This window comes from Mesocricetus auratus, unplaced genomic scaffold (genome assembly GCF_017639785.1).
Source record: "Mesocricetus auratus isolate SY011 unplaced genomic scaffold, BCM_Maur_2.0 Super-Scaffold_4256, whole genome shotgun sequence".
NCBI classification, from domain to species: Eukaryota; Metazoa; Chordata; class Mammalia; order Rodentia; family Cricetidae; genus Mesocricetus; species Mesocricetus auratus.
The window spans coordinates 73,076,837-73,097,040 of record NW_024429182.1 but is presented as its reverse complement, the minus strand read 5'-3'; the positions used below and the strand labels follow the sequence as shown (position 1 = coordinate 73,097,040).

At 46.3% G+C, this 20,204-nt stretch overlaps 2 protein-coding genes across 3 annotated transcripts in view; one reads left to right on the top strand and one right to left on the bottom strand.

The window, feature by feature from the left end:
* Xpo6 (exportin 6) overlaps window positions 1-5,652 on the bottom strand; it is a 104,590-nt gene extending 98,938 nt beyond the window's left edge. For both annotated transcript variants that reach the window (XM_040754696.1, XM_040754698.1), the window contains exon 1: window positions 5,520-5,652. In XM_040754696.1, the coding sequence (XP_040610630.1) occupies window positions 5,520-5,522 (3 nt within the window). In that variant the 5' untranslated portion in view covers window positions 5,523-5,652. The remainder of the gene's footprint in view (window positions 1-5,519) is intronic.
* Window positions 5,462-7,995, top strand: LOC121143246 (translation initiation factor IF-2-like). Its single transcript, XM_040754706.1, has 2 exons — window positions 5,462-7,065; window positions 7,886-7,995. Exon 1 carries the CDS (start codon window positions 5,521-5,523, stop codon window positions 6,196-6,198), a length of 678 nt encoding a protein of 225 aa, XP_040610640.1. The 5' UTR covers window positions 5,462-5,520; the 3' UTR covers window positions 6,199-7,065; window positions 7,886-7,995.
* The last annotated feature ends 12,209 nt before the right edge of the window (window positions 7,996-20,204 follow it).

The window sequence follows — 20,204 nt, the reverse complement described above, 5'->3', positions numbered from 1 at the left end:
AGAATGAACTTTCTTTTTTCTTCTTCTCTTTTTGGCACTGGAGTCTTCACACATGCTAAAAACAAATGTTCTGAATTTGATCCCAAGCAAGCAAGGGTTTGAATCCCAGAGTTCTACTCTTTAGTTGCATTGTGACATTGGGAAGTTACCTAACCTTTATGCCTTGAATGCTAACTATGAAATGGGAAATGAAGGGCTGGAGAGATGGCTCAGCAGTTAACAGCACTGGCTGCTCTCTTCCAGGGGCCCTAGGGGAGGGGAGGGGGGAAGGGAGGGAAGAGAAAGGGAGAGGGGAAAAAGGGAGAGAAAGAGAGGAGGGAGGGAGAGAGGGAGGGAGGGAGGGAGGGAGGGAGGGAGGGAGGGAGGGAGAAAGGAGGGAGGGAGGAAGGGAGGGAGAGAGGGAGAAAGGGAGGGAGGGAGAAAGGGAGGGAGGGAGAAAGGGAGGGAGGGAGAAAGGGAGGAAAGTTCTCTCAGGAGGGTAAAGAGGCCAATTCCACAAGCCTGACAACTTGAGTTCAAACCCCAAAACCCACATCTAAGACCAGCTATGGTGGCACATATGTGTTAATCCCAGCACTCCTATAGTGACATGGGAGGCAAAGAGAAGAGACTCACCCAGAAAATGAAAGACCACACAGCCCAACAGCAGAACCAAAAAAGGGCCTCCCTCAATCAGGAGAGAGAAGAGAAGGGCTCCTGAAGTGTCCTGTGACCTCCACACATGCACAATGACATGCACACACCCACATCCACATCCAAATCATAAAACAGAAAAAGTTGTCAGGGCTGGAGAGATGGCTGAGTGGTTAGGAGCACTAGCTGTTCTCCCAGAAGACCTAGGATCAATTCCCAGGACCCACATGGCAGCTCACAGCTATCTGTAACTCTGCTTCCAGGGCATCTGGCATTCTCAAACAGACATACATGTAGGCGAACTCCCAAAGCAATTAAAAAGAAAAGTGGCCAAGGCATGGTAAGGCCTCCCACATCATGGTGTACAGTACAACACACCAGGTGTGAATGATCTAATTTTGTCATCATTGCAGGTATCACACTAGAAAAATTGTTTTAATCAATACAACTTGGGGGTGCATATGCATGTACAAGTGCAAGAGGACATGTATATACATGCCTGTGAAGGCCAGATATCAAGCACAGGTGTCATTCCCCAGTGGATACCTTGCTTTTGATACAAAGTCCTTCACTGGCCTGGAGTTTGCCAAGAAGCTAGCCAGGCTAAGGATCTGCTATCCAAGCATCACCAGCACTGGGATCACAACTGTTTTTTAAGTGGGTTCTGGGAACTAAACGTAGGGCACCATGTTTGCACATCAAGTACTCTTCCAACTGAGAAATCTTCCTAAACCCACTCCAGTGTGTGTGGGGGGGGGGACAGAGGGAAGGAGGTGTGAATGAGTGCGGGTAAATGCTCTCATGACACATATGTGGAGGTCAACATTCAGGAGTTGGTCCTTCCCTTTCTTCTGTGGGTTCCAGGAACTGAACTTGGGTCATCAGGCTTTCGTGGCAAGCACTTTTACACACTAAGCCATCTTAAGCAATGGGGGGTGGGGGGTGCCAGCTCGATGGTGGTGACACATACCTGTCTCTTTTTACAAATTCAAAGTCACTAGTCTACACAGTCCAGTTTACATAAACATAGCAAATACTAGGAATACATAAGAAGACACCTACACACACACACACCACTGTACAAAAAAAGAGATTTCTAATTTAAGCAAGGGCTCAATCTTGCACAAAATTTCTATATAAAACAGCAACTCATTCAATACTGAGGACCAGCTTTTCAGAAAGATTAGTAGAAACTGCTAACATGTTACATCTCTCAAGAACTGCAGAATTAAGGCTTGGAACATAGCTCAGTGATGGAGGGCTTGCCTAGCATGTGTGAGGCTTCAGTTCAACTCTCAGCACCAAAGGAGAAGGAAAATAAGTAAATAAATAAAACTTTAGAAAACCAAAACTGATGCAGTCTGAGTGAGTACTTAAGTGCCTGCTCTTGAAGAGGACCTGGATTTAGCTCCCAGCACCCACATAAAACTCCAGTTCCAAGGGATATGATGCCCTCTTCTGACCTCTGCTAGCACCAGCTCCACATGCAGTACCCAGATAAACATGCAGATAAAACATCCATACACATAAAATAAATGTTAAAAAAAAATTTTAAAGGGAGCTGAATACAACTTGCCGTTCAGTAACTCTGCTGTGTAACTATAAATCTTTTTAACTGGTAATAAATTTTCAGATCAAGGTCCCCCCTGCTACAGTGATAATTTTGTTCATTTTTAATTCAGTTATTCCCATGTCCCACTACTGCCAATCTCAGAAGCCAGCAAAGCAATTGGGTAACTGAGTGACACTGCCAATTACCCTTCCCGTGCCGTGAGGTAGCATAGTTGCAACAAAATGTAGAGGTCTTCAACAGAGCTCCACCCCGTCCTAACAGGCATCCTAGATCTGTTTACCTTCCCCAATGCTAGTGGCAACCTGGTGAAAAGCAGTACATAAAAATAACTGACATATGGTGAAGGGTTTCAGAGTGCAGGCTGACCTACTCAGTCCAAGAAGGCCTCAAACTCTTAGCAATCATCCTGCTGAGTCATCAAAATACTAGGATTACAGGTATGAACCACCACATCTAGTCAGAAATTAATTTTTATCTGTTATGCTATTTTACTCATTAAAAAAGACATTTAAAACACATAAACTTAGATCAACACTTATCTTAAAGGTCATAAGGTAACCAGGTCTACTGGCACACACCTATATCACCACAGAAGGCTCAGGCAGGAGAGACAGGAGTTCAGGACTACCTGGGCAATACAGTAAGTTCAAGAGCCTGCCTGGAATACAATCACCTTTCAACCTCCAGAGTCAACTATAAGTTGGTATAAATGAAGAGAAAAAGAATTATTGAAATAAAAGGCTATGATTCCCAATAAAAGACCCTTGTCCTGTCAGGCACAAACCAAGCAGTGGCTTCCTGACTTAGCCGACAAAGACCACACTACCCCTTGACCTTCTTCCTCTGGAACAATGGCAGATGAACCATTAGGGTCAAGACAGTAGATCCTATTGGTCTCACACCCAATACTTCCTGCATGCTTAAATTGAGGTTTACATACAAAAATCTACAGCTTCAAATTAATTATTCAAAGATAATCAATCATGCTCTTAATGCCCTACTGTCAATTAGATGAATCCTGAGCACAAGGGTGACTGGCTAGCTCTACTGTACACAAATTCTGTCCCAGCAACATACTAAGTTCCCTGAGGGCAAGACATTGTCTATCTCGCTCTAAGTACATTCTCTAGGGTGTAGCATATGAAGGCTATTTAAACTAACCAGAAGATTCGTACACTTGGAGATAGAGAGATGGCTCAGCAGTTAAGAGCACTGCTCTCCTGAAAGACCGAAGTTCAATTCCCAGCACCCATGTGGCAGCACACATCTGTCTGTAACTTCAGTTCCAGGGCTTCTGACACCCTCACACAGACATACATGCAGGCGAAACACCAACGAACATTAAGTAAAAATAATCTTAAATACTCATATTCATACAGTAGCCAAAGCAAACCAGGTATCCAGAGGGATGAATGGGCAAGCAGAAATGGTGCATTCACAAAGACTGGAGGAAATTCTTCACACCCTACGTTACAGATAAACCTTGAAGACACTCCACTAAATGAAATAAGCCAGTCATAAAAAGAGAATACTCTTCTATAAAGAAAGGGGGGAGGGCTAGAAGGATAGAAACAGAAAGGGAAATGGCTGGGAGTCCAGGGGAGAAGAACTACTAAAGGAAGGAGCAGGGGGTTAATATTTCAGAATACAATGTTTCAGTTTGGGGAGATGAAAATTTTCTGGAGATATAGATCATGACAACTACACAATATAAATGCACTTAATGCAAGTGAACTGTAAATTCATTTAAGTGGTTAAGTGTATTTTAATCACAATTTTAAAACTCAAATATTTGGAACTGGAGAGATGGCTCAGTGTTAAGAGCACTGGCTGCTCTTCCAAAGGACCTGGGTTCAATTCCCAGCACCCACATGGCAGCTCACAACTGTCTGTAATTCCAGTTCCAGGGTATCTGATACCCTCACACCAATAAACATAAAATTAAACAATTTTTTAAAATTCAACAAAATTTTAGCTGAATACAGTGGCCCACCTTTAATCCCAGCACCTGGGAGACAGAGGCTGGTGGATCTCTGTGAGTTCTAGCCTGGTCCACACAGTGAGTTCCACCTACATAGTCTTTGGGGGAAGGGGATTAAATTCAAACATTTTATAAGAGTATTGAATGAATGTGAGAATTCATAGATGTTCCATTTTCAGAGAGCATTTCTACATTGTACAGACAAACTCAGAGCTAAACAGCTCTGTTACCTCTTACAGTATTTTACACCATATACAGTACCCACCATACAAATTATGTCATGCCATGCAGCTTTCATAGTGTATTTTACCCAGCTTGCTTGTAAACCCAGGAGGACACAATAAGTTACACACCATCCACCCACCCCTCAAGACAGTCTAGTCTAACATGTGCATTAAAAAAAACTGCCAACGACTATATCTCCAATATAACACTAACCAGCCAAGCAATGGGGGAGGGGGCGGCTATCCCTGGAGATGTTCAAACCCAGGCTGGGCAATCAACCACTCATCACATGCTACATGCCAAATTGAGGCAGATAAGGAATCAGACAACTAACTTCACCTTGCCTACCGTGATGGGCAGATAAGACTCAGAAACACTATAATGGCAAAAGCTAAGTGCTCAACAAACTACTGTGAGTACACAAGCCCAAAGAAGGGGCTAAAGTTTTCGAGCTGGATCTGAAAGTATACACAGTTTTCCAGGGAAAAGGCCAGAACATTAAGCAGAAAAAAACAGTGGCCAAAATGTCCAAAGATGCCACTGCTGATTCTGCCATCATCTGTATCAGTAACCTCTGCAAATCTCACTCTTGGTTTCTCCAAATGCAAACCTACAGATGGGCAGAATGTTCCCTAAATGTCCAGCCAGTTCTTTAATAACAGACTGCTTATGTTCAAATCCTGCCACTGTCCCAGAGTAGTCGCTTGACCTTGGGCAGAGTAATTAACCGCTCCGTGCCTCAGTCTCCCCATTTCCAAGGCTTGGTGTAATAACTAAATATATGCAATCACTTAGCAAAGGAAATGGCACACAGTACACCATCAATAAATAAATGATACTGGTAATCACGACTCACTGCACTAGGAACACAGCAAACAGGGAGGCAGGAGGGTCGTACCCGCAGCGTTTCCAAGGTCCTCCCTCCTAGATTCGAGACATCCAGTGATCGGGGAGGGGGGATGGGAGCGTACAGCCGGTTGCACACCCTGCACGCATGTGTCACCCGCCAGGCTCGCACGCGCCTCTCTCCGCCCCAGGGAGAAGCGAGAGCTCAGCTGCCCCGAGGCCCACTACCACCCCTCCAACCGGGTCCCTGACCCCACTCACCATGCTGGCCGGGGAGGGGGTGGCTCAGGTGAGCTGGCTCTTGACGCGTCCCGCTCGCACAGTTCAGGTCATGGTCCCGGCAGGCTCGGGGAGTCCCCCGCCCATGCAAAGACAACCCGTTTCCCACCCGGGCCCCGCCGGCACCTTCAAAAGGAGCACGGCGACCTCATCAAGGACCCCCGAAGCGATTCATCCAGACCTCAGCCCACCCCAGGCAAACGCAAAAGCAGGAAACGGGGCAAGGAGACAGCTGTGCGGGGGCCCCCCGCCTGGGCCCGACCCCCAGGAGGGAGGCTGCGGGCCCAGGCAGGGACTCCCCGGCCTCCGCGGCCCGAGGCGGCGACGGGCCGGGCCCGGGCTGAAGGGGCGGAGGCTGCCCGGGCCTGGGCGGCGCGGCCGGCTCAGGACAGAGGCCCGCGGGCCCGCGCAGTTCTCGCCTCCTCTGTCCTCGCGGCGGCCCCGCTCTGCATCCCTGCGCGCCGCCCGCAGCCGCCACTCGCCCCGCGCGGCCACCCCCAGCCAACAGCCCAGCGCGCCGGAAGTGGCGAGCACCAGGCGGCCTCAGCCCGCGGCCTGCTGCGGCGCTGGAACCGGACCAATCCGGAATCAAGTGAGGGCAGAGGAGGGCGGGGCCGCACCTGACGGTTCTCTGGCCCCGCCCACCTCGGCCCCGCCCTAGCGGCCGGGGACCGCCGCGTTGGTAAAGGGACACGCGGCCATTTTGGTAAAGGAGTGGTTTCCCTTTCGTTTGTCTCGCTCATTCATTCCGCAAATCTCTTTTGAGCGCCTTTCCGCATCCTGACCCCAGACTAGAAGTTCGGCGGCGCTGGACTGTGCTCTCCTGGGGCTTTTATTCATTCAGTCCACAGCTCTGGGTGCCAAGATCAGAAAGTGTCACAGGACGAAATTGAAACAATTAGTGTCACGATCTTAGCTGACTTCATCCTCAATTCTAGAGTCAGGCAATACCTGATAGAACAAATGTTCCAGTGAGCAGAGTATCAAAAGTGGTCTTAGATCTATGAAAAGAGCACAGAGGAAAGCAAAGACAAACCACTGGATTGTTTAGAAGGTATTTACAAAGTTGGTGCAGGGGAACAAAAGAAAAACAGCTGGGTAACAATTTACCCTTTGTGTGTGTGAAGATCAAGAAGAGGGAATTTCATTATCATTCAGTTAAAAGCAGTCCTAGAAAAATTTAAAAGCAACACAATTGGTCTGAGCCTGATGCGGCAACTAGCCTGTACAATCCGGGGAGAGGAGGAGAGGACAAGGTGGAGGCAGCAAGGTCCAGAGTTCAAAGTCATTCTTTGGCTACAAAGCGAATTCAAAACCAGCCTGGACTATATGAGAGCCTGAGTCAAAAGGCAAGGAGGGCTGGAGAGATGGCTCAGCAGGTAGTGTGTATGAATCTTCCAGATAACGTTTCCCAGAACTCACATTGGTTGGCTCACAACTACCTGTAACTGCAACATCAAGGGATTCAACACCCTCTACTGGACTCTGGAGGTACCTACACCCAGACCCACATGGCATACACACACAGGTACACAAATGTACATGTAAATTAATTTTTTAAGCAAGGGGCCAGTGACATGGCTCAGCCTGTAAAGGCACTTGTAACTATGTCTGACAACCCCACCTAAAGTCAGTCCTCACAGCCTGTGATGGTTTGAATAAGAATGGCCCTCATAGTGGTGGTGGCACACACACCTTTATTCCCAGCACTCAGCACTCAAGAGGCAGAGGCAGACAGATCTCTGTGAGTTCAAGGTCAGCCTGATCTACAGAGTGAGTTCCAGGACGGCCAAGACTACACAAAGAAAGTCTGTCTTGAGAAGAAAAAGAAAACAAGAATGGCCACCATAGGCTCATATATTTTAATCTTAGTCATCAGAAAGTGGCACTATTTGAAAAGGATTAGAATGATTAGGAGGTGTGGCCTTGTTGGAAGAAGCGTCACTGGGTGTGGGGCTTAAGTTTTCAAAAGCCCATGCCAGATACACTATCTCAGTTTCTCTGTAGATCAGGATGTAGCTCTTAGCTACTGTGGTAGTTGAATGTAATTGACCCCCCAATCCCAAAGGGAGTAGCACTATTAGGAGGTGTGGCCTTGTTGAAGTAGGTGTAGCTTTGTTGGAGGAAGTGTGTCACTGTGGGGGTGGAGTTTGAGGTCTCTTGCTTAAGCTTTGCTTAGTGTGACAGTCCACTTACTGTTGCCATTTGGTTAAGATGTAGCCAGCACCATGTCTGCCTGCACATTGTCATGCTCCCTTCCAAAGATAATAGGCTGAACTTCTGAAACTGTAGCCACCCAATTAAATGTTTCCTTATAAGAGTTGTCTAGTCATTGTGTCTCTTCACAGCAACAGAAACCCTAAGACAGCTACTGTTCCAGCTCCCTGGCATGTCAACAACAATTGACTCTCTGAAACTGTAAGCAAGTCTCCAATTAAATGTTTTCTTTTATAACCTACCTTGGTCATGGTGTCTCTTCACAGCAATAAAACAATGACTAAAACAAAACCCAAGAGAGAATAGATTCCCACAAATTGTCTTTTGACCACACCAGCATCAAGATGTGCTTGCACACAGATGCACACACTGGTGTGTGAATGCATGCTTGTATGTATGTGCACACACACACACACACACACACACACACACACACTATGTCTCAGACAGTCTATATATCCAGAAATGAGCTCCAGCTGGACTACAGAAGGATTTCTTGTGGATAGATAAAAGCCAGCATGCCTCAGGATGTGTGAAACAGGTTCCCATCCTCCAAATGGAGTCATTTCCTTTACCTCTGGTAGAAGGAACCTGTGGCTCTCCATTGACTTATATCTGTGGCAAATATCAGCATATACTATGCTAGCCTCCAGGCTCCTTAGTTCCTATTCACAAGCACCTGTTATTCATTCCAAAGACCCCCACAATAGCATCCTGGCCCTTCTCACCTCCGCCTCTCCCCTAAAACTCCCAGGCCTGCTTCAATCATGGGTTGCTTCCCACCCCTAGATACTCGGTCTCCTTATAACCCACATGGTTTTCCATGCCCCACCCATGACCTTGCCCCACTCTCCTGCTTCCCTTACAGATAGCCCTGCCATGTCCAGTCTACTTTTTCTTTCTGCTCTGGACTCTTCCAGATGCCTCTAGATATTGTCTCTTATTCACAGCAAAAACCTTCCATCTAAATTGGGTGGTGGCACAGGACTTTAACCCAGCACACAAGAAGCAGAGACAGGCAGATCCTTGTGAGTTCAAGGCCAGCCTGGTCTACAGCGTTAGTTCCAGAACAGCCAAGTCTACACAAAGAAACCCTGTCTTAAAAAAAAAACAAAAACCCAAATCAAACAAGCAAACAAACAAACAAAACCCTTCCCCCAATGGAATAGCCATTTTTGTAGTTTCTTTTCTGCACCCCCTCCAATACAACAAATAAATGGAAAAGAAGAAGAGAGAGAGAGAAGCTGGTCTATTTGAGAAATTGGACATGATTTCTCATAAACATAAAAAACTTTGAACTAGGCATGGTGGCTCATGCCTTTGAGACCTGGCATTTGGAAGACTGAAAGACTGGTATGGATGTGAGACCAACCTGGTCCACAGAGACCCTGTCATAATGAGGGCTCCTAAGTAGTTCAGGTTGAGATTGGTGCAATGGAGTTTTAGGGTTACAGGACTCTGGGGTTTAAAATGGTCTCTTGGGGCCTACTACAGATGCTAGAAGATGGTGGGGGGTTTTGTTTGCTTTTGGGGGGGTTCCCCAATAAACTAATTAAAGAGAAGTAAAGAACAGTAGAGACAGGAGAATGCAGGTCCAACCTACTGACCACAGCACAAAGGATTGGGATTGGGATCTGGTTGTTTGGTTTTTGTTGCTTTGTTGTTGTTTTGTTTTTTGAGACAGGGTTTCTCTGTATTGCTTTGGAGCCTGTCCTGGAACTTGCTCTGTAGACCAGGCTGGCTTCAAATTCTCAGAGATCCACCTGCCTCTGCCTCCTGAGTGCTGGGAGGGATTTGGTCTTTGAGACAGGGGATCTCACTATGGAGCCCTGGCTGGTCTGGCACTCACCCTGTAGACCAGGCTAACCTTGAACTCACAGAGATCTTCTTACCTCTAGCTCCTGAGTGCTGAAATTAAGGATGTGGGTGCCACCAGACAAGAATGTTGTTACCACACAGAGACCACCACTCACTACACTTGACGCTGCAACATGAAGTTTTCATCTACAAATTTCATGCTTGAGCACCACACAGTGGAATTACAAACAAAACATGCAAAAGAACCCTCATGACAAATAAGTGTACAATTTTGTGTTGGGCCACACTCAGAGCTGTCCTGAGTACATCATTAGCCACACTTAGGGAAAGAAACAGATAGAGGGGTCTGGTAAGACCCTGAATAAAGTCACCATTCTTTCCAATACTGGAGTGAGCTTTTGATTTAAATAGAATGGGACAAAGGGCAAGAGGTATGGCCATCAGGCAGTCTTGGTCAAGGTGTAGTGGTGTCATAGCAGACCTGGTTCTGCAAGGTTGAAGGAACTTATTTACAGTCCTCACTAGAGAAGGGAATTGCCGCCTTGGAGATAATGTCTTCCCCTCAAGGAGCAGCCCTTTATCACAGATAATTGCCCTCATTTGGGGAATGGTCTGTTCTTTGAGGCTTGTGGTTGCCTGTCATATTTATGTATTTCTGACAGCTCTAGTTTTCCTGTAATCCAAGTTTACTGCAGGTTTGGAGGTAGAGGGGAAACTTGCATCTGGAACAGGACAGTGTAAGCAACAGAGACAACAAAATGAAGACAGAGATGCCAGGCTTTTAACTTTCTTTTAGTTTTCCTGGGGCCCAATTAAGTACTTTCCAGCAAAAACAATTTCTAACAGCCAGTTTAAAAAGAGCTTTGCAGGTGACCCAGGCCTTTAATTTTACTACTCAGGAGGCAGAGGCAGGTGAATCTCTATGAGTTTGAAGGCCAGCCTGGTCTACAGGGTGAGTTCTAGAACAGCCAGGAATATATAAAGAGACACTGTCTCAAAAATAATTTGTCGTTTCTGCCCTGGAGGACAAATAAACAAGTAATGACCAGGTGAATACATTAACTGTGTGAAGAAGAGTGCTATGAACGGAAGAAGCAAAGGGCTGAGACAGAACAGTGGTTCTCAACCTGTGGCCCATGACCCCTTTGACGGTTGCCTAAGACCATCCAAAAACACAGATATTTGCAATTTACAATGGTAGCAAAATTACAGTTGTAAGGTAGCAATGAAATAAGTTTATGGTTGGGGTCACCACATGTGAGGAACTGTATTAAAGAGTCCCAGCATTAAGCAGGTTGAGATTACTGGGATAGAAGATGGAGGGGAAGAGACAGCAACTGCAAAAGCCCCAGAGGGCTAAATATGTGGTGATTCTTGCTCCAGTCTCTAACCTGATTTCCTAAAAAGAGTGTTGGGGTTTGTTTGTTTTTAAAGGTCTGTGTCTGCCTGAGTTTATGTGTTCTGTTTGCATGCAGGAGCATGCCTGGAAGTCAGAGGAGGGTGCTGGATCCCCTGGAACTGTACTTACAGGTGGTAATGAGCTCCCATGTGGATGCTGGGAACAGACCCTCATCCAGCTCCCTGCTTTAGCAGCCATAACAGAAAAGACCCAGCAAGATGTAGGCCTCTGACTCAGCACAAGTCACTGAGTTTCCAACCTTCAGACCTTGCCAGACCTGCCCCAATCACTAGGAGGTCAGATGTCCTCCATGTAAGGAACCAATCAGAAGTTAGCTGGCAGGACTCTAATTGTGCTTAATGGTAACAGTGACAAACAAAGCACAGCAACCGCCCTGGGAGGGCCTATAGGCCATAGCAACCAGTTGACCAATCAACACAGGACAGGTCGCCCAAGCCCAGAAGTGCACCAATCCTGAGACTGTTGCAGACCCCAGACACTCTCCTTGCTCTGTCCCAATAACATTCCTTCAGGTCCTTCTAGCCCCCCACACACTGTGTCGGAAGACAGAGGAACCGAGTTAATACAAATAATTCGTCAAATAATAAAAAACTCTGATTTTGCATCAAAACAGGTCTCTTGGTAATTTGGGGGTTCACAATTTTGGCACAACATAGCAAGTGTCCTTAACTACTGGGTCATCTCTCCAGCACCCAGAGTGCTGATTTTAAGAGATCCTGTCAGGAAGTTCTGCCAAGCAGCTCAAGTTGGGTTCTCAGGTGTTCCCACTACACAGAGCACAGCAAATTCACCAGCCCCATGGCTCTCAAAATCATCTGAAAGAGACATTAAATCAGGAATTGCTCTACCCTCCTGCTTGTCATTCAGTAGGTCTGAGGCAGGTCCTAAAATTCACATTTCCAACAAACACCCTATTGTTATTTCTTTTTTATTTTATTAGAAAATAAAACTCAACAATAAATATTAGGGGGTAAACCCGAGAGATCCAGAGAGCAACAGAGACACAATCCCACCTCTCTCCACTTCCGAAATCGAAAGGGTCAAACAATCCCTTCACCCCTTCTCTTCCTCCTCCCTGTGTCCTTCTATCTCCTGATGAATCCTCCAGGGAACTCTATGATCCACCCCAGCCAGCTGAATGTGGACTCCATTCTCCAAACTGAGGTTGGACTCTATTGGTGGTCTCTGAGCAATCAACACAAACTGATCTCACCCTTTCTGTCTAAATAAAAAGGAAGGGTTTTAACTCTAACATAGCAAAACCACATATAATAAGAACATTTACCAAGTAAGAATTACATTCACAATGTCCAATCCACTTGTATTTGGCAAGTTCAGAGACAATACTCCATTATCTATCCTCTCTTGATAAGTCCAAAATTTTGTGCCTAATTTACTTTCTATCATGACTAAGGAAAACTGTAACCATAACTATCTAATCTTCAACCCCATCAAAACTGGAGAAGGATACAATATTACCTGATTAATCAGGAAGTGCAGAGCAGGCAACTACCAAAGCTATGAGAAATGACAGAAACAGCTGGCTGCCTGGACAGTCACCCAAGGTTCCTCTGTAACATTGGGTCCTCAATCTTCAGCCTAGGGGCCTAGAATATCTGACAGACTTTTCTGTGAAGCAGGAGCTTTGAAGGACTGTCCTGCTGTTAGGGTCTTGGAGATGTCCCATGAAAGACCACCATCCAAGTATGCAATTGGCAAGAGCATTTATTATCTCGAGAATAGAAGTGCCACACATCCAACACAGGGGCAGAAATAGCAAATGGTAAGCACCAAGGAAAGCTTCCAGATTATTTTATACACAACTAGAGGAATACTAAAAACAGTATGATCATTCTTACATAAGTGACAATCATATTGGTACATTTCTAACTGATTAGGGCTGCCAGGGGTGGGCTAATGCTATAACGTTTACATTCTTGGGAAAATCTAGACAAGTCCCAGGCTTTGTCCACATTTGGTTATTGCCTAAGGTAATGGGAGTTTGTCCCAGTACTAGTACATGCAGTTCTCCATGTCCTCACTGTAGGGGTGTTGGTGACTGGTTGCCCTTTGCTTGTCTTCCTCAAAAACTGTCTTGTTTAGTCTCAAGAGGCAGGAACTGAGGCCTGGTTCTTAACTGAGTTACTAGAGGCCTGTGTGGTGATACCTTCATTGTACAAATATTTGAAACAAAAGGGTTGTGGGACCAGGTGGGACAGAAACTCCAGTCTTCAGACCTGTCATGATATTTGCCTGGCCCTCTCATTCCCTCCTTGAGTAGTGCATCATCTCAAATCCTGGAGATGTTTCTTCCAGGTTTACAGTTCGTATTGTTGGACTGTAGACATGCATTACTTAATAAATTTGATTAAGGCATTAATGATACAGGGTCCACAAGTTAAGGTCAAAAGTAGAAGAATCAGGGGTCCAGCTAGGGCCAATAAAAGGGTGTTTAACCAGGGTGGCCAATTAAATGAAGATTCATACCATCCCTCATTTTGTTGTTTTTCCAGTTGTCTTTCATGCAGCCTTTTCCTAATCAGGGCCATCAAGTCCATTAGAACTCCATAATGGTTGGCATAAAAGCAGCATTGTTCTCCTAATGTCATGCACAGTCCCTCTTGTTGCAGGAATAACAAATCAAGTCCCTTCCTGTTTGGGTAGACTGTCTCAGCAAGGGAGGAGAGAGACTCCTCTAGGTGGGTGATGGGTCTTTCTAGGGTGGGTATATCTGCATCTATTGCCACTCTAAAGTCCCTCTAATTCTGATCTTGTAGTATCAAAGCTGAAGTTCCAGGACCTATGGCTCCAGTTACACTGACACCTAGAAAGGTGGATACTAAGACAGCTGCGACAGCTTCTCATTTTCCCCATCTCAGTGACATGTCTATTGGTAAAAGTCTTTATCATCAGGGTATTAGACTATTTTGGGGACTAACTGGACCAGAACACAGAAATCTTTGGTCTGATTCAACACCTGAACATTAACACAGGGGTTAGGCCAAAAGCACATGCCCACCAGGTGTCATTCGGTAGGATCAGGAAGCCAGCTCCCATTGGGTACTGAGTGAGATTGCAGAGACGGGAATAACCATGTGGGAGTTTACCTGGACAGAGACCGTTTCCTGTCACCAATGGCAAGGTGAGCCTCCTCTTAATTGGTTTCTGCCTTCTGCAAGCTTGTAAGTTATGGAATATAGTATAATTTCCTTTGACTGCTAAACCTTCAAAATGCGGGGGGGGGGCTTGGTATCTAGGCATAATCAGCAGTTTCCAGAGAGATTGGGCTTTGAAGCATTCAGAACCAGGAAGGTAGATAATAAGAGCACCAAGGGCCCTGGGCCAGAAAGCATGTCTGAATGTGGGGTTTCAGTAGTAGATACTGGGGCTCTTGTGCCTTCTGGCTTAGCGGGAGCAGTTGATACCTCATTGCAATACAAAGGTATGGGTGATAACAGAGGCTGAGCATGCAGCTGTATAGAAAAGTTTCCCTGGATCACTGTATTCCCATTTCTTGAATCTCAATCCCCAGGTTTCACCTGATGTCCATCCCATGGCTTTCCTACCTGACTTGGTGAACCAAATCAGTATTGGATTGATACTCTCAAACCTAGAGTAATCTCATTCACGGCTGAACAGACTGCCCTAGAAATGGTGATGAGGTCTCCATGTTGCAGGGCTGCCCACCAGATGTGACCCATGAAAGCACAATTCCAAGAAGCACAATAGTATTTATCCGCCCCTCCACATTTCCTTTCTAATTCCTTGTCTCTGTTATGGCCACAGAAGATATAGAAATATTGTCCTTGTAGGGCACATGGGTTACCACCTGAAAAATAACGGGATGTCAGAGTGAATAGGTCAAAGAACAGGTCAGGGAACCAAGTTCCCATGGAGGCCAGGTGGGTGGTTTGATTCAGGATTTCCCCAGTTCTTGAATCAGTAATAACCCAAGTGTGGTTGTAGAGTCAATAGGGCTGTAACTATTCTGCCCAGCCATTAAGAGTAATAGGAGGTACCCTGGCAAGCGCTGGTTAGGGAGGAGGACAAACAGTCATTATTCAGCCTACTGAGCTGGGTCAGCAACTTTCTGAATTCTCAAATTGAGAGGGTCCTACGGCTGGGCAATGGCCTTCCAAAGTCCAGGGTTGGCTTCTTCTGAATCGTAGTCCTCCGGGTCAGCATGCAGGTGCACGGCTTTCATGTGAGAATGGTGAATCCAGCAGGGACTCTCCCACTTTTACAGCTGTGGGTGTGGTCAGGATGATGGTGGGGGGTCCCTCCCAGCTAGGCTCTAAGGTTTCTTTCTGATGTCGTTTGATGACAACAAGATCACCTGGCCAGAACCTGTGGGACACTGGAACTGGCTCTTTCTTGTAGACTTCATGAAGCTGGGGCCAGAGCTTTTTTGCAACTGAGAGAGAGCTTATAGGGAAGACAGAAAGTTTTGGTCATCAAGTTCAGCCAACAGTCGGTCGTTGGTGGCGCATGCCTTTAATTCCAGCACTGGTGTGGGGGGGTGGCAGAGGCAGACAGATCTCTGTGAGTTCCAGGCCAGCCTGGGCTATAGAGTGAGTTCCAGGACAGGATCCAAAACAATACAGAGAAACCCTGTCTCAGAAAAAAATAATTCAGCCAACAGTTCTGCCTTAAGGTTAGGCAGTATTGGCGATCTCAATAGGGTTAAGCCTAAAGAATAGAGGGAATTATGAACCCGTTAAAGAGCAAAGGGAGGGAGAGAAACCCAGTCACCACCAGTCTCAAGGGTTAATTTAGTTAAGGTCTCCTTGAGGGTCTGAATTCTGGGGATGGTATGTACAATAAAGTTTCCAATTAGTCCCCATTACCTTACTAGCTTCTGTGTTACCTGAGGGATGTCTGAGCCTAAGAGCACTGGAAGGCTATATTTTGGGATAATCTCTTCTAGTAGCTTCTTGACTACAATGGCAGTCGTCTCATGTTCGGTTGGAAGTCTTCGGTCTATCCTGAAAAAGCATCTATAAAGACTAACAAGTACTTATAAGTATATATGCCTGGTTTTACCTCCATGAAGTCAATCTCCCAGTTGGTTCCTGGTCAGGTTCCTCTTTCCAATGCCTTGTCCCTGGGACTCCACTTTTTGCATTCATGAGAGTATATGGGGTACTGGCTTATGGCCTCTGCTGTCTTTGACTTAAGGTCGAAAATCTTAAGGTGTGCTCTCCTCCGGAGGTCTTGTATTTTCCTCTCTCCCAGGTGAGTGCTCTGATGTATCTGCTGGACTAGCTGAGTGGTGAAATCTGATGGGAAAAGGATCCATTCATCTGGAGTCTTGAACCATCCTTTCTCTTTGTAGGTATTTGTACACATGTGGATTCTCCAGAGCTCTTAGTCAGTGTAAACTGGTGATTCGGGCAGCATGGGTGCTACCATCTTCAGTGGTGAGACCAGCAGGATGATTGCCTTCTGGCAGGTGATTTCCTTTGCTTTTGCCTTTGCCCAGTTGTTTCCCCTTGAGACAGGATCCTCTCCTTTCTGGTGTCCTGGACAGTGCATAACAGCTATTTCCCTGGGCAATCATATGGCCCATAAGAGATCTACATTCTCCTGTTTGTTTCTAATAGACTTTCCTTCTGCAGTTAATAACTCTCTTTCCCTGCAGATGGCTCCATGGACATGTGCTGCAGTGAACTCATATTGGCTATCAGTAGAGACATTAAGTCTCTTCTCCTTTCCCAGCTGTAGCAGTTAAAGCTATCAGTTCAGCCCTCTGAGCTAATGCCCCAGGAGGCAGGGCCTCTGTCCATATGGCCTTGTCCTCTGTGGTGACTGCTGTCCCTACATACCTGGTACCATCTCTGATGAAACTACTACCATCGGGATACCATGTTACCTCACCTTCATCAGAGGGACATCCTGTGGAGTTGACTCAGATGTCCACACAGTCATGGAGAGGTTGATCTAGGTCCAGATCTGGAAATAGGGTGGAAGGGTGCAAGGTACTGCTGTGGTGAACAGGATTCTGGATAGGTTTAAGAGCAGAGCTTGATAATGGGTCAGCCAAGCATTAGTTAGGTATCCATTGGGAGGGTATTTAAGAACCCTATCAATAGTATGGGGGTTGTCGCTTTTAGGGTTTGTCTGACCCAAAGTCAGTTTGTCTGAGTCTTTAACTAGTAAGGCTGTTGCTGCTATTATGCGGAGGCAAGGGGGTTAGCCAAAGGCCACTGGGTCCAGTCTTTTTGATAAGTAGGCCATTGACTTCTTCCATGGGCCAACAACTTGTATCAGTATCCAGTTAGCAACTCCCTTTTTCTTGTCCACATATAGGTGGAAGGGCTTGGTGACATCTGATAATGCTAGAGGGTGCATTGGTAGATCTGCCTTAATTTCATCAAAGGCTTTTCTCGTCTGTGGAGTCCAGTCAAGGGGAGCCTTCCCTCCCCTTGTGGCCTCATATGGGGCCATGCAAACTCAGCAAACCCTGGAATCCAAAGTCTGTAGAACTCAGAAGATCACAGTGAAGGCTAGCTCAGTCAGTAGAGCATGAGACTCTTAAACTCAGGCTCGTGGGTTCGATCCCCACATTGGGGGCCAATTGAAGGTGGGGTTTAAATGAGTCCACCAGACCCAAGATAAATGATAAATAGGTATTTATTAGGGAAGCACTTACACAAATAGGAGTAAATAACTGCCACGTTATTCCTGCTCCAAGAGATGTAGTCTCTGTCCTTCCGGTGCTTTCCATAACCTGAGAGAGCTGGAGCCAGGCCCTCCTCTACCTTATAATGGGTCACATCTGAACCTGAAACCACACCCAAAGGGTGTGGCCACCACCACAAGTTCAATGGCAAGATGCCACTACACCCTAGGAATTCTCTCACCCCTCCACAATTGCTGGCCTTGGAGAGCCTCGGGATTGTATCTTTTCTTGCTATTGACATCCATCTCTTGCCCACCTTGAGTATGTACCCCAGGTAAGTTACCTCAGTCTGGCAGGGTTGAGTTCTCTTTACTGACACTAAGGAACTGTGGGAACACCAGACCTTGAGCAGAGACCCACTTCCCCTTCTGCCTGGGAGTAGGCAGCTGTAGACAATGTTTAGTAAAAACATGTTTACTAAAAACGATACAATAAGTTCCTGGAAAAGGCCTTCCCACGGAAACCGCCCTGACCTCGACCTTGTCTAAAGACTAACCGCACCTTCAAAAACCCACACACATCCACCTCTGGTGTCAGAGCAGAACCAGCCAGGGGAGAGGAGAGAGCAGAAGCTTCTCTGGTGGGAGCTTTTCTTAGGAGGTTTTCTTGAACCTTTTTTGGAGCCTGTTTAAAGTTTCTTTACATCATTGAACAAGTCTCTGTGTTGTCAATCCCTGACACCCTCCGCACGTTCTCGGACACAGGCCGAGCAGCAGACGCGACATGGAACTGCTTAAAACCCAGGTCTCCCAATGTTTTAAGCAGTTCTTTAGTGGCAGCATTAGATACCATCTGGTGCGTGTTGGTGTTACATCAGCTTTCAGCTGTACTAGCATGGTGGGCCTGTGTGTTGCCAGCCCAGATCCCCTAGTCTCTGCCCATGCCTGGGGCACTTTGTTGAGCCACTTTTGTAGTAGGTCCCTATTGCGCACATAAACAACTTATATTCCTCTCTAAGTGACATGGTGAACACATGTAGTACCTCTCCTTTTTGATCAGTCACTGATATTCCAGTCTAGTCAAAATGGGTGTGGGCCCCTGTCTTGATTAATAAGTCTCTTCCCAACGGTGGGTATGGGTATTCGGATGACCGTGAGAGAGTGGGTTGCCTGGCCCTTCCCCATGTCTACAGATCTTTGGGTATTCATGAGTACCAGTTCACTCCTGTGGCCCCTTGTACCCAGGATTATTTTGGGGACATTTGGCTCAAGGGTTGTTTCAAGATGGAGTGCTGTTCCCCAGTGTCTACCAAAAAAATCTATGTTTGCCCTCCACCTTTAGGGTTACCCAAGACTTGGGAGGGGCTCCAAGCCCTGTCCCCTTCAATCTCTCATTTCTTCCAGGTCTAGTACTTCAAGCGGCTCTGCCTTTGAGCCCTATCATTCAGGGCATTTGTTTTTCCAGAGACCCGATTTCTTACAGTAGGCACACTGGCCTCTTCGTATGCTGGGCCTACTACTTGGCCTTGCCTTGTCCTTTCCCTCTTGGTTTTGAGCTTCCAAAAGTCATTTCCTCAACTGTATCTTAGCTTCAGGATCACCTGAGGCAGCCAAGAGTACTCTGGGAGTCCTTGTGTCTGCTTATCCAAAGCCTTTGTCAGACCTTTTCTCTGTCTTTCTTCCAGGGGTCTCTCTGTTGTTAAATACTTTTTCCACACCCACAACAAATTCAGCCAACCTCTTACCTTTAAAACCTTCTAGACTTTGTAACTTATGTGGATGTCCAGAGGTCACTGGTTGACAAAAGCAAGGCTCATTGCAGATCTATTCTCTGGTGCTTCTGGATCCAGGGGCATATAGAACTTATAGGCTTCTGTCAGTCTCTTCAGGAAGGCTCCTGGCAATTCCTTGGGTCCCTGGCACACCTGACTTACTTTGGACAAATTTGTGGGCTGCCTCATTATAGTACAAAAAATAAAAACCCAGAGACTGATATTGGGGTTCAGGCTTCAAGCTGAAGATCAGAAAAGCAAAGCAGCTGGGCCCACTAGCTCTCACTCTACCTCAGACTGAAAGGGCTGCCCTGTCCTCAGCGTGGCTGGAGAGTAAATCTTTTGAGACTGACTTTGCCTCTTCCTTTTATACCTCTAAAATCCTGGGATTAAAGGCATGGGATCCCAAGTGCTCAGATCATCTTTGTATGAGCTGTTTCTCTTTAGGACTGAGTATGGCCTTGAACTAACACAGATCCATCTACCTCTGTCCCCTGAGTCCTGGGATTAAAGGTGTGTATCACCACTGCCTGGCTCTGTGGCTTGTGGCTAGCTTTGCTTTCTGTACCCTCATGCAAGCTTTAATAAATCATAAATAATGTATCACCATACCTCATGGTACCCCATTAGAGCCTGGCAGTAGATTTTTAATCTTTCCCTACCTTCTTACGTGTTGAATTCTTAGTCAGGTTATGTCAGGGGAAAACCAGTGCTTATAAGATTTGATTTGGTAGTTGGCCTTCCATCTGGGCCTGGGACCAATTTCCAGGCCTCTGCCAGAATCTATTCCCTTTCCTCAGTAGTGAAGAGGACCTGAAG